The following is a 14,311-nucleotide window of genomic DNA, read 5'->3' on the forward strand; positions in this document are numbered from 1 at the left end:
CATCTGTATGTCTTCTTTGGAGAAATGTCTATTTAGTTCTTTGGCCCATTTTTTGATTGGGTCATTTATTTTTCTGGAGTTGAGCTGGAGGAGTTGACATTTTCATGTAGTTTAAATGTCAGGAGACAAATCTCAAGTAAAGCTTGACGTAAAATAACATTTGAAGGCTGATCTCTGAGACCAAGGGGAGTGTGACCACAGTTTGTTAATTTTTTGTGCGTGCTTTTAAACCCTATAGGCAACTGCGTTATTGAAAAAAGATCTCGCAGAAGAGCATGACAACAGGTTGGCTGTTCACAGCAGCAAGTCATCTTGTAGTTTGCCATCTACTCCTAGTGATGAAAGTGGAATAAGGAATGGAAAACCCACTCTGTGGCCCAAAGGTGTTACTACAAGGGAACAAGGTAGCTATTGTTAAGGGTTCATCCACAGCAGAACTGCACTCAGAATCAGCGTGCCACCCTCTTTCTCAAAGTGTGCCCATAAAATAAAGCTGCTAAGCAATGCCTGTGATTCAGTATGTGTGATACATTACTCGTTTTATACCACCTTCCACTTCAGGAAAATACCTGAAATCCGAGAAGAATGGGAAACCTAATTGTAGGTCTTCAGTTCTGCTAAATTTCCAATGGAACTAGTTTTTATAAAGCTATGAAATATTAACAGAATTAACACCTGACATTAGGTACTTTTTTGATCATCCCGTAAAGATGGAGATGATTCCATTAAAATGAATTCCATGAAGTACTTTGAAGTTTTTTATATCACTTAATAGAATTTACTCATAATCAATAAATATTCTTTTAAATTATAATACAGCCTTATAAAAGTCTAAACAAATGATTAGGAATCCATGAATTTATGACCCCCCCCCCAATTTTATTACCAATTTTTAGTCTCTAGAAATGGTGATTATTTTAGTGTTACTGGTAAGATGTGTCAGGAAACCACTGTCAGCTGTCCGGGACGTGAGCTGCCTGGGATGAGGTCAGAAGTTGATGACATGTGCTATACCTGAGGCCCACGTATGTTAAGCCCCACCCAAATATGATCAATGTCAGGCTAAACTATTTTGCATGAAAGCAGCATAGAGATATCTTAGCTTTTGAATAGGCTTTCTTCTAGGCACAGTGTATTTCAGACAAGAAACAAACTAACCAAAAAGAAAAGGTAGGGAGCAGTGCAGTTAAAAGGAACGGCAACAAAAACCAAACAAAGGCCGGTTCCATCAGTATAACCTTGAAATACATTGTTATTATCACTTGTTCCATTTTTAGAAGACGAGAGCAGAGAAGAGAGCACAGAAGAAAGCATGGCAGCGAGGATGCCCATCACAGGTAAGTTGACGGCTGCCTGAGGACCTGGGATTTTACTTTCTTCTGTAAGCAGAACAGTTTAGGTTTGTGTTCGTGGACTCCGCCAAGAGCAGGCAGATTCAGTGACCATGTGCTGGAGCAGGAGCTCCAACCTGAGAGTGTGGTGACCTTCAGATCAGATCAGATCAGTCTCTTAGTTGTGTCCGACTCTTTGCGACCCCATGATTGCAGCACGCCAGGCCTCCCTGTCCATCACCAACTCCCGGAGTGGTGACCTTAGGTTAACACAAACAGAGGTGGAAAATACTCAGGTCTGCTGAGTCCTTCAGAATTGTTGCACATTTGTGCTTGAGCGTGTCCCACCCCCATGAGCCTTTCAGCGCCTGCCTCTGTGTGTAAAGGCAAGTCCCCATGGGGACACCAGTCATTATATGGCCAACTACAGATGTGTCTGATTTCCTCTATTCTTTCTTATAATAATTGACTATATCATTATTAAAAAAAAAAAAAAAAAGAGCAGGAAAAAATGTGCCAGACAGGAAGCTTGCTTGTGTCTCAGTTACAAAGCCCATCTGATCAATTACAAATTTTAGCAATAAGGTTTCGTTAAGATATGTTAAGGTTTCTGCTCATGTATTCGGCTTGTTTAGATGAAATCTGAATGTCATTACTTTTTTTAGTTTTAGAATATCAACAGCAGCAATTAGTATTCTGATCAGAATTCTATTTGTCATACATCTAAATTTACTAGTACCTTATTTTGTAAAGTGGTGTGCTACTTCATTATAAATTCAAAGGTCTGACTTTAAATATTTATACAAGTAAATACACCATTGCACTGAGATACTGAGGCATGCATCTGCATATGAGTTAGTTTTGTTGTTTATCAGCAAAGAGAACAGTTTCTTTTATGGCAGTACGATTCATGGCCTGATGATGAATTCTGAACCCATGTGTCTGCAATGAACTCCGATTTTGAAAAAGGAGTTTATAGTGGAGCAATTATTGTATATGTTCTGCATCAGATAATATTTCACTCCAAAATACAGAGGTTTTCTTTTCCTTGAAATATTTTCCCAGTGGTATGTTTATTGGATTTTTATTCTTCATTTTGAGAAAACTCTGATAGAGTCCCCTGTTTGTTTTTTTATTAGTAAAATTAATAAAAGTGTAGATGTTCCCAAACTACAGACATCCAGAAGGTCATTTGGGTGCTTTTCTTTTGTATCTGCCTTTGAGTGCAGGATATCTAACGACCTCTGAATTTGCTTCAGTTCGAATCACAAGGGCTTGTTGGGGAACCCTGGGGAACCAGGAAGTCCCCTTGTCTCCTATCGATCCCTGTCTGCTCAGCACTCTTTCCAGACGCCCCTGTGGTGAGTCGGTATTCCCGCATTAGTACAGGTGTGATTTTCCCAGAGGACTTTTTAACTTAGGGCGAGCTGGCATGGGACATTATACCGTGTCAGGTGGCAGCATGATGAGTCACTGTGCATAGACACTGCAGGATGTTGGGCACAGTCAGCCTCGCTAGTGTCCGTCACCACATGTAGTTACAGGTTTTCTTTCTTTTACTGAGAACTTTTAAGGTTTCCTATCTCATCAGTGTTTAGGTACACAGTCCTGCGGTGTTAGCTCTAGTCACCTCGCTGTGCATTCGGTCCCCGGGACTTACTGATTTTATAGGCAGAAGTCTGCGCCCTTTCACCCCATCACCCGTGTCACTTAGCCCCACCCCCGTAACTTCCAGTGTGTCCTCTGTATATCTCAGAATTTCCTAGTAAGAGAGGAGATAGTTAAGTATCAGTGTTTCAAATCTTTCTTCTCTTCACGCAAGAAGAGGTATGATGTGCCTCAAAGTAATACAGGTTATTTTCCGTGAAGATTTTTTTTAATTAAATTATAATTCCAACAATCTGTCATTGATCTGTCACTGCTGCTGCTGCTAAATCACTTCAGTCGTGTCCGACTGTGCCACCCCATGGACTGCAGCCCACCAGGCTCCCCCGTCCCTGGGATTCTCCAGGCAAGAACACTGGAGTGGGTTGCCATTTCCTTCTCCAATGCATGAAAGTGAAAAGTGAAAGTGAAGTTGCTCAGTCGTGTCCAACTCTTTGCGACCCCATGGACTGGACTGCAGCCTACCAGGTTCCTCCGTCCATGGGATTTTCCAGGCAAGAGTACTGGAGTGGGTTGCCATTGCCTTCTCCAGATCTGTCACTAGTTGGCAGCAAAAAAAAAAAAAATTCTTTGTGCCTATTATAGGCCAAAGAAATAGACATAACATAACCAGGAAAATGTGAAAAAGCTGTCCAAAGCATCTTCTTAGTGGGAACATCATGGTTCTGCCCCAGCCACCACCACCCCCTCCTTGGCAGCTCCCAGCACGTGCCCGCCAGAGGCCTTGGGTTCCTCAGCTCTGCTCTGCTGTGGTTGTATCTATCGTTACAGCTGCTTTGATCTCTGAGTTCTTGATCTTGATCTCTTCATTAATGTTTGTGTCTTGCCATGATTATTTGGAGATTTGGCCTTTGGTAAAGTAAGGCATTGGAAGGACTGATAGTGAAGCTGAAGCTCCCGTACTTTGGCCACCTGATGCGAAGAGCCAACTCACTGAAAAAACCCTAGGGCTTGGAAAGATTAAAGGCAAAAGAAGAAGGGGTGACAGAGGTTAAGATGGTTAGATAACATCGCTGGCACAATGGACATGAACTTGAGCAAACTGCGGGAGATAGTGAGGGACAGGGAGGCCTGGCATGCTGCAGTCCACAGAGTCACAAAGAGTCAGACTGAGCAGCAACAAAGTAAGGCAGGTGTATGAATTAAGACAGAATCCTCCCCCTTTGTAATAGTTCTGTTGAGGCTTCCCCATCTGTACAGGCTGCAGTCCTTCTAGAATATTCCAAAGAAAAGGAACATTTTCAAGGCTGCCCTCGGAGGGTTAAGAAAATGTGGTAGTCTTTGGCATCAGCCATTGCTGTCACCAGCTCTTTGCTTCCTGTTCTGTTTCTTCACCCACTGAGCCTCTGACCTGGGAAAGCAGACCTCCTGCCCAGCCAGATGGTGTGTGAGGTGAGGTCGGGAGTGTAAAGGCACTAAGCCTGTACTGGACACGCAGCCCACGTCAGCTGTGGTTTACGTCGATCTTTGTGTGCATCTTATGTTGGTCTTCTGCACCGGCCCCACTGGCCGTACCATTTTCATCCCTGTGCATCTAGTTAAAAGGAACCTCACATGTGAAACCCAGAGGGGAGAAGTGGGAGGGCTTGCATGGTGCCACAGAGGGAGTAACCATGAGATGGTCCCAGAGGGGCGCCCGAGCACCTCCAGCCTGGGATCCTGACAGCAGCTCACTTTCCTGGAGATACAATAGCTATTCGCAACTGCCCAGCCCTGCGCTGACACGGGTCCTCATGGACAGCATCTCCCACTGAATCCATTTCTGCCAGAAGTTTCCACATCAGAAGGCAAATGAAGATTTGAATCCAAAGGACATTACCTCATCAGAGAGGAATCTTGAGGAGAGCTTCACGGACTTTGGGAACTTCTCATTATATTCATGAAGAAACCCTCCAAGAAGAGGCCCAAACGGCAGCTGCAAGGGCTCCTGGCGACCTCGCTGGTGAGGGCCCCATGTCCCTGTATGGTGTGTGGTGGGTGCCTCATGGTGGGGGCCAGGCAGCTCCCCTGGGGAGCTAGGAGCTGGTGCAGAGCTGCACCCAGAGAACACAGACCCTTGGCTGCTCACATAGCACAGGCACCTGCTGAGGACTTGGAAGAGACATCCATCCGTGAACCACGGATGAACAAGAGTGAACCTTTGATCTGCTTGCTAACACAGTCCACCCCTTTCATTAGTGTAGTTGTTCACCTTAAAGATTCCAGGTCGAAATCAAAGGTTAAGGGGATTATCTATGAGTGTGTGGGTTTCTTTATACCAGAATAGTATATAATCTGCATATATGTCACACCTCTACTTTGGCTGAATCCAGGGATGGCCAGAGACAGCCAGAGACTGGGTCCTCACCCTCCTAAGCCTCTAACATCTCTAACCGTCATAGCAACCCTGGAGGAACACAGACAGTTCTCCAGATGGCCCAGCAAACTTGGAAAGATTGAGAGTCCTTTTCAGGGCCATCAGATCAGATCAGATCAGTTGCTCAGTCGTGTCCGACTCTTTTCGACCCCATGAATCACAGCATGCCAGGCCTCCCTGTCCATCACCAACTCCCAGAGTTCACTCAGACTCACGTCCATCGAGTCAGTGATGCCATCCAGCCATCTCATCCTCTGTCGTCCCCTTCTTCTCCTGCCCCCAATCCCTCCCAGCATCAGAGTCTTTTCCAATGAGTCAACTCTTCGCATGAGGTGGCCAAAGTACTGGAGTTTCAGCTTTAGTATCATTCCTTCCAAAGAAATCCCAGGGCTGATCTCCTTCAGAATGGACTGGTTGGATCTCCTTGCAGTCCAAGGTACTCTCAGGAGTCTTCTCCAACACCACAGTTCAAAAGCATCAATTCTTTGGCACTCAGCCTTCTTCACAATCCAACTCTCACATCCATACATGACCACAGGAAAAACCATAGCCTTGACTAGACGAACCTTTGTTGGCACAGTAATGTCTCTGCCTTTGAATATTCTACCTAGGTTGGTCATAACTTTCCTTCCAAGGAGTAAGCATCTTTTAATTTCATGGCTGCAGTCACCATCTGTAGTGATTTTGGAGCCCAGGGCCATATAGCCACTCAGACTTAAGTATTTAAGCCCAAAAGTCCATCCATCTCACCAGCCAGCCTCTCTTGTTGTATAAGAGAGGCACCTGCCTCAGGGCATCTGGATCAGTTAAAATACCAGCTTGTAACTTAACAAAAGATGAGCCCTGAAAGGATGCTCTTGAGAGCGATGAAGAACAAAGCCTGGAGAGGTGGGCAACTTGCGAGGATTTCTGAGTGCAGACAGTCCCGGGGTGGCCCTTGTAAAGCAGGGTTAGCCTGTACCCCTAGGTGAGCCTGAGACCACAAGAGGTACAGGACCATCAGGGCAGTATCTCCCTGGAGCACTTAGGCCAGGAATGAAGCCATGCTTGTCTAGATGAAGAAAGTCTTCCTCTGAACCACTCGCACCCCCAAAGGGAAGTTTCCCCCATTGGTAATTTTATTGGTATTTATACTCAATTTACCTTGAGAATTTGGTGACTTTTAATTTAGTAAATGATGCAGCTTATGCTAAGTGTCAGAGAAAACAGAGCCCCTGACACAATATCTGGCACACAGTGGGCACTCATTTTGTCAAATGAATGAAAATGAGAATGTAAAGGAGTTCCTTTAAGTGCTTGTTGATTCAGGCCATCACACCGTCTCTTTCCATCAGTCACTCCACCAGTACTTTTCCCACCCACGTGCCCATCCTGGCAAAACTCATCTCCTTAAGCTCCATGTGAAAAGGGCTCTCAGCTTTTATCTCAAGAGGATTAAGCCTCTAAGAATGTCCATTCAGCCTCTCATTCTTTTGACACCAATTCTCTTGGTCAAGCTGTGTTGAAAGTGGTTGCCTGACTGTGCCATTTCTCACTGATATTCTTTGGCAAGCTGAAATATTCCAGGTCAGTCTGTGGTCGGTCCCTTTAGAAGCTCTGTGGGAGGTCAGCCTAGGTTTGAAGGGTGCTGTCAGACTCTGGGCAGGGCTTCCCCAAGCATCATTGCTTGAGCTTTACCACAGAATGGGAGAAGGCTGGAAATGGACGATGGCCACATCGTCACAGGAGACTGGATCTATCCTGGGATATCCTGGGAGAGAAAACTGCAGTGACGACAGGACTGTGAAGGCGAATGGCAAAGCGCTTGCACTCCGGAGCCTGTCTTGAGTCTGCACCGCACCTGTTCTGTCCTGGAGATGCCTAGTCAGGTCCAGATGCCATGCCTGGGGCAGCCAGGAAAGCACTGTCTGTTGCTGGGTTGGCCCTGGCCCTGCCCAGGTGGCCCTGTGTCTGTGGTAGGAGTCAGGCTGCCATGGCTTCACCGTGGGGCCTGCTTCTCATGAAAGCAGAGAACTCCTCACTTCATATGCTGCAGGCTGGCAGCACCCATTTACTGTGGCTGTGGAGGAATGGAGGGCACCTTCTGGAAGAGCTCCTAAGCGGATACATTCCCAAGAATGAACTCAGAAGTGCCTGAGAAATTCTGCTCAGAGGCTGCCAGCAGAATCCCACGTGGACCTTTAAAACCAACCCGTGCACCAGCCACATCCTGAACTGGGTACCCCAGGACCTCCAGGTGTGAGCCCAGGCATCAGTCTGTATGTAACACACCAGGCAACTCCCTAAGCCTGAGAACCATGGAGCAGGGAGCCTCAGAGCTGAACCCTCCTTGTAGGTTATCCTGTGAACCACACTTCTTTTATGCAAGAGACCCCAGTGGAAAGGGGGGGAGGTCAGGCTCTAGATGCTTCGATGCAGTCAGGGCTCAGGGAGGGTGTGACTTTCCAAAGGCTGCTGTGACAAAGCATCACAGACTGAGAACCACAGACCTGTTTGCTCTCACAGCTGTGGGTGCTAGAAGTCCAAAATCAAAGTGGCAGCAGTGCCCTGTGAAGGCGCCGGGAGCATCCTTCCAGGCCTGCTGCAGCCTCAGGTCTGTGATGGCACAACCCCGGTCTCTGCCTCCAGCCTCGTGTCACTGCCGTCTCTGTGTCTGGGCTTCTGTGTCCTCTTCCCAGTGGGAAGTGCCCTCCCAGTCAGCAGAGTCAGTGTCCAGAGTGAATCCAGGGTGAGTTCATCCTGAGATACTTCACCGAGTGCATCGGCACAGATGCTGTTCACAGAGCAGGTCCCCTTCTGAGGTACTGGGTGGATGTGAATTTGGGAGGAGCACTATTCAGCCTGGCAGGGGAGGGACTTCATCCTAGTTTACATTGTCGCCTCTGGGTCATCACCTACATGATCGCTCCTGGCCCAACTCTAGATGATGATAATGCTGATATTATAACATCATGATATTAGGATAATAAAGAGTCTTCATTCCAACTCTTCTCATCTTATAAATCACTGAGTGCAAATGACTAAAAATATTGTTTTTAAGGACTATTAATTATGCCAGTAAGATATAACTTCCTGATCAAAATGACTCAAAAGTTAAATATTCCATGACCTCAAGAGTTGAAAATTCACCTCCCGTGACTGAGCAGTGTTACATGGCTGGCACTGTGATTATGAATTATTGTGTGAAGTAGCATCAGCAAAACGGTTTCAGTTCAGTTTTTAAACATTCACTAAAGGTCAGTTACCAGCCTGGCACTTATTTTCAGGTGTAACCATTGAATTGTCCCATAGAAATTCAGGATGTGATGGAAACACCTCTTTTCTGAAGCATCTGTAGGCAACTGGTTGGAAGGAGGAGCTTTTCCCTTCTCTGAGCATCAGCCATCTCGTGCGAGAACAGAGAAGAAGCCCGGGTTGAGAGGTCCCCTGGCCCAGGACTGCTGGCGGCGTGGCAGTCTACATAGGACAAGTGATTTTGGTTATGGAGCCAACCTGTGTACCTTACGTTCACATAGACAGGTGGTGTTCTGTTGTTTTTTTTAATCCTTAAATATAGATGAGTTTTCTGTATTTTCAGAATTGTGAAAGCACCCTTATCCTAATATTTTCTTGTTTTAATTTGAGATTACTAGACAAGTGATTTCTGGGTTTTCAGTAATAATGTTTACCTTTAGAATTAATTTTAGTATTCCATCCCACAATTTTTGTCTTATTTAGCAAAAACAGCTGGGTTTGCTGCATCTAGCGCTATGTGAATGAAAAGTCGGCCTGGATGCAGAAACACACGAAAAGCAACAGCACTGGGAAACCCAGGGACATAAAATATTTTTTGAATTGAAGTTTAGAATTTCTGCATGCTTCCTGCAGGAATCGCAATTATCCTCCCTGGCTCAGAGATGCCCGGTTCTTTCTCGGTTCAAGGTCGCTCTTCTCGCTGCGCTAATAGCATTGTTCGCATCTCCTTTTGTTATTCCCTCTCTGGACCCAGCTCTTTCTTCACCAGGGATTTCCTGGAAAGCCAGGCCGACCCTCTGCCTTGGAGACACCCCTCAGAGGCTGGGGACCAAGTGTTTATCTGGCTCTTGTAATGGGTTGTTAAAAGCACTTGTTCATCAGATATTTTCCTTTTCTTTTTATTTGTAGATTTAAAAGTATTTTAGCAGGTGTACATTTGCATATAAAAGAGAACGAAAGATAAGAAGTTGGGGCTTTTTCTCTCTTCCTCAGCGCCATCTCTCTCCTGCCTCCCTTTATTCAGCACATTTTCATTTTCTTTCTTGGTTCCCATTTTCTAGACACAAAATGAATATCAAAAAGGAAAAAGAAAACAATCTCAGGGATCCTTCACCACTTTGCAAGAAGATAGATGATTGGGTTCAGCCAGCTTGTGTGACCAAGTAGGGAAAAATAATTTTATCTTGTTGTGTCATCAGCCTGGAATTGATAGCCAGGGATAGATATTAACCCCCTGGACCCCTTGCCTTATTTTGTATTTTAAGCTGCAATATTTTCTACTTTTGAAACTCCCCATCTCAACACAACTTTGAGTATATGAGAGAAGCCTGACTGAGCAACTCACAGCTGCACGCTTGTGCTTGCATGTATGCTTTCTGTGTGTATCCGAGCATACTGTGCTTTTAGAAATAGTTGTTTTATATAACTGTTTGCACTACTCAATATTTTTTGAGAGTTTGATATTACTGACGGGAAGAAGTATCTCTGTGGAGTTGGGAGTCACAGGCTACAAAGTGAAGCCTTAAGGGGCCACCCAGTCCTCAAATTTGTAGGCTTACAGGGTCCGTGCAGTGGTGAAGACTCAGGTCTCAGGTCTTTGCACCTTGAAAAGGTGCAAAGGACCCTTGTCGCAACCTTATTCATAACAGGCCAGCTGGAACCTCCAGCTTTATTCCCTTTCCTGCATCTGCTCACTCATTCATTTAATAACTGAATATGCACGGCTGCAGTGTGCAGCCTTCAACTGATTGATTCTTCACTGCCTTCTTCCAGAAAAACCTGGACTTGGATTGCCACAAATTCAAGTCTGTAGCTTTGCCTTATTATGTTTAAATCCTGGCCAGGTCTTCTAGGCTCTTCCAGAAGAGGGTCTGAATTGTTTGAGCACCACTAGCAAAAATTGTCCTCTTGCTTCCAAGGATTCTGAAATCTGGTTTGTTTGATATGGGCAGCTCCTTCGAAATCCCCAGGGGACTGCTGCAGCCTCCCTGCTGCTGTGTTGTGGGCTGTGCTGGGTCCTTCAGCGGGGAAAGCTGGCCCTGACATCCAGTTTGTGTCCCATGGCTGAGGTTTGTCTCTAGGGGTGCTTGTGCCTCATTCAGTGAACAAAGAAACTCTCCTTGCCCTCTGGTTTCAGGGTTGCAGGTATGTTCTAAGTGGCCTGGGCAGTGTTTTAATTTTCTTAAGGCAGAAATCTGGCAAGACTAGGCCCATTTTCTCACCTGGAAGCTGTCGTCTGTGGCCACAAGACAGCTGTCCGCCCCCCCAAGACAGGACGCAAATCCCCTCCTGTCCCCTTGCTGCCCTGCAGCCACAGGACCCAACCTCCCTCCCCCGTTGTCTGGCCAGAGTCACATGTGTGGTCCTGCCCGGCCCCCAAGAATCTGCACGTATACCCTGCCCCGTCCTTGCTGTCTGTGGCAGAATCTGTGATCCAGGTGCTGAAACTTCTCGGCCTTTATTTCTACAGGCTGCATAGCCTTCAGCCTCTCCTGGTCATTTTTTTTAAAACCAAACCTTGATTCTGTTTTTCCTTTCTGGGTCATCTCTCAGTGCTTGGGCTGCTGTTTTATGCAGCTCTTCTGACTAAAGAGTGAGGGGAGAAGGACTGGCGTCCTGAGCGCTGCTCCAGCCCCTCCAGCTGCTTTGGGGGCGCTGGTCCTGCCTCAGTTAGTGTCTGTTCCTCCAGTGAGTGCAGCTAATCCTTTCACCTTTAAATCTCCCTCTGCCCTGAAACCATTTACAGAAGCTTTCACCAGAAGTAAGGGCAGGCAGTGCCCCCGGAGGCCCTCAGCTAGCTTTGCCAACCCTGTATTACTCAGGTCCAGGCTGCCACATCCCAGATAAAAACTGTCCAGGGGCCACCAGTGACTCTGCTCGGAGAAGGACCCCAGGAGGTCTAAGGATCAAATGCCAAGGAGGAGCTGGGTTAGGAAGGAGGCAGGCTCAGGCTGAATGGGTGGGAAACGTTAGCTTTCTCCCTTCAAACCACTGTATGTGGACAGTGGACACAGCTCAGGGAGAGATTCTGGAGTCCTCCCCGTAGGACAGGCAGCAAGCACCCGAGGGAGATGTGGGGCGTGTGACCATGGCCCCTGATTTCCAGGCGCTAGGATGGTCCCTGCACCGAGGCTGCTCACTGCCCAGCCCTCCCTCCCAGGCTCAGGCGAGCAAGGAGATCCATTCTGTCTCATATTTGGACAGAATGCTTAATCCCCACCCCACCCGCCAGTCTGAAATCACCTCGCAACAAGTAACATGAAGTTTTGCACAAAAATTCTCTCTGGAAGATAAATAACATGTGTTCTTGATTTCTGAGAAACCTGAGAGCCGGCTCGCTGGAGTGAAACGATTCCCTTCAGACGGTAGACAGACGAGCCCAGCTTCCAGCTCCAGCCACCAGGGGCCTTTGTTCACCCAGAGGCTGCTCTCTTCTCTTTCTTCCTTCTTCTTTCTTTCTCTTTAAAAAAAATTCTTTCCATCTTTGCTCTCTTTGCCATGCCCAAATAAGTTTAAATGAATGCAGAAATAGCACATGGTCATTAAAGTCTGGACTTGTATCATAAAAGCTGAAAAACTTTTTGGTTGATCTTCACAACTGCATGTTCATCTCATTTACAGTGATTCTTTACCTGTTCAGAAATCAGACACCCCACCTTTGACTTCGTTAACACCTTACCCGTGCCCCAGGTTGCCTTACAGGGACTCTGAAGTGACAAGAACGTTAGAATCAATCAGAGTATTACGATGCACTCCTGTCCGAGCTGCCCTGGGACAATGGGCCAGGTCACTTCTATACACACACACACACACACACACACACACACACACACTTACTTACTTTCCCCTTCTGCATGTGCTGCGTCTGCTGTTTTCTTTAGTAAAGTTTTCAGAATACACGTTCCAGTGTGCACTGATTTCACAACCCAGCAATGTTTTTATTTTTTAAAAAGTTTCCTTAGAATTTATTATTTTCAAAATAGAATCCCTGATCTGTACTTTTTTAAATTAGATAGCATTTACTACTCCAAAATAGGATGCTCATTTTAAATGCTTGTTTTTTATCTCGAGTGATTCTGAGTAGGTAAGTGATGTTTTTTCTCCTTTCGGTAATTTTTAACCAGTAACAAGGGCCTCGTGGTTCAGTTCTTAAACAACCAGCAGGAGCAGGAATGCAGCCCATGGCAACCCCCGTAGTTTGTGGCCCTGTGGGGAGCATGGGGGCCGTTTTGCTGTGTCACTGCTGAAACTCTTAAGTCTCCTTTCTCCACTTCACCCACGAGGCCTTGAGACCTGAGGCAGCGGGAAAGCCTGCATCACTCAGGTCCTTCACGGGACCTCTCTATAGTGCTTTTCCCAGCAGTCTTCCCCACTTAGGACCAAAGGGTCTGTGGGTTGTTTCCTGTTTGTCTGTATTTTGTTGACTGTGCTTTTGGTGCTGTATCCAAGAAATCACTGCCAAATTCTGGAGCTCTTCTCCTACCCTCTCGGAGCTGAATAGTTTTAGGTCTTACATTCAAGTCTTTAATCCTTTCTGAGTTGATTTCTGTGTGTGATGTAAGGTAAGGGTCCAACTTCATTCTCATGCCTGTGGGTGTCCTGTTATCTGTGCCTTTTTCTCACCTGTAGAAACGAAAGCCTACCAGAGGCTGAAGCAGTCCGCCCTCCAGGGCAGCACGCACCAGGCCGGAGATGGATTCCAAGAGGCCACAGCCCCCACGTCACAGCCGCCAGGTGAGCAAAGCGACACTGGGAGCCCGAAGCCACCACTCGGGCTTGTGCAGGGAGGGGTGTGCTCTCTGGAGTTTGCTTTGTAACAGGCTGTCACCACCTTAGGATAAGCCAGGGCTCCGTCCTGAATAGCAGGCGTTTGGAAGTGGCTTCCTTCCAGGATGTGTGCTGCCAACAGCCTATGGACCCTTGGAGTCTGCCTGGCGTGTCATGACAGTGCCATCAGAGACACCCCAAACTCCCTCTCTTCTCACACCTTCCAGTTTGTTAACCAGTGGTGGGGTGTGTCATCCAGGCTGTCTCCCTTGTTTGAATGTTGGGGGATTTGAGCTCCTTTAAGTAAAAAGACTGAACCCCAATAAAAGCTCAATTTTTAAGCTTAAATGTAGTTCCTTCAATCCAGGATTTTTGTTTTAATTGTAGTCTTCCTTAGTTTTCTTGAAGGGAAAGGCTACCCACTTCAGTATCCTGGCCTGGAGAATTCCAGGGACTGTATAGTTCATGGGGTCGCAAAAAGTCGGACACAACTGAGCAACTTTCACTTAATTTTCTTACATGTTTTATTGTATTTTTATTATTTTTCAGTGGTTTCTACTTTATTACATTTTATTTTTTAATATAAGTTACTCCAGCTCCTATTGTGAAGGTAATGGATTAATAGCAGAAGGAAGTGTACTTTAACGACTTTATAATTTTGGGGGCTAGGGGTGGGTACGAGCTGCATGGCTCATGGGATGTTAGTTTCCTGACCAGGGATCAAACTCGGGCCCTTGGTAGTGAAAGCACGGGGTCCTAACCACTGGACTGTCAGGGAATTCCCTCTAATTTTTATATAAACCAGCCTACTGGAACTTCACCTGTAAGAATGATTTCTTAGCATCACATAATTCCCAGTCCATGTTCAAATTTCCCGGTTGTCCCAAGGATGTCTTTATCAAACAGACATTTCGGGGGGAATGTCAGACATGGTCCCAGGCAGTGCTGGGCATGCGCG

The 14,311-nt window shown here is 46.3% G+C and overlaps 1 protein-coding gene across 2 annotated transcripts in view; it reads left to right on the plus strand.

Moving 5' to 3' along the window:
* The window catches only part of KIZ (kizuna centrosomal protein), a 93,758-nt gene that overhangs the window by 65,396 nt on the left and 14,051 nt on the right, over positions 1–14,311 (plus strand). For both annotated transcript variants that reach the window (XM_010836335.1, XM_010836334.1), the window contains 3 exons: positions 239–404; positions 1,278–1,337; positions 13,216–13,320. In XM_010836335.1, the coding sequence (XP_010834637.1) occupies positions 239–404; positions 1,278–1,337; positions 13,216–13,320 (331 nt within the window). The remainder of the gene's footprint in view (positions 1–238; positions 405–1,277; positions 1,338–13,215; positions 13,321–14,311) is intronic.

Source organism: Bison bison, unplaced genomic scaffold (assembly GCF_000754665.1).
Source record: "Bison bison bison isolate TAMUID 2011002044 unplaced genomic scaffold, Bison_UMD1.0 scf7180017864063, whole genome shotgun sequence".
NCBI lineage: Eukaryota > Metazoa > Chordata > Mammalia > Artiodactyla > Bovidae > Bison > Bison bison.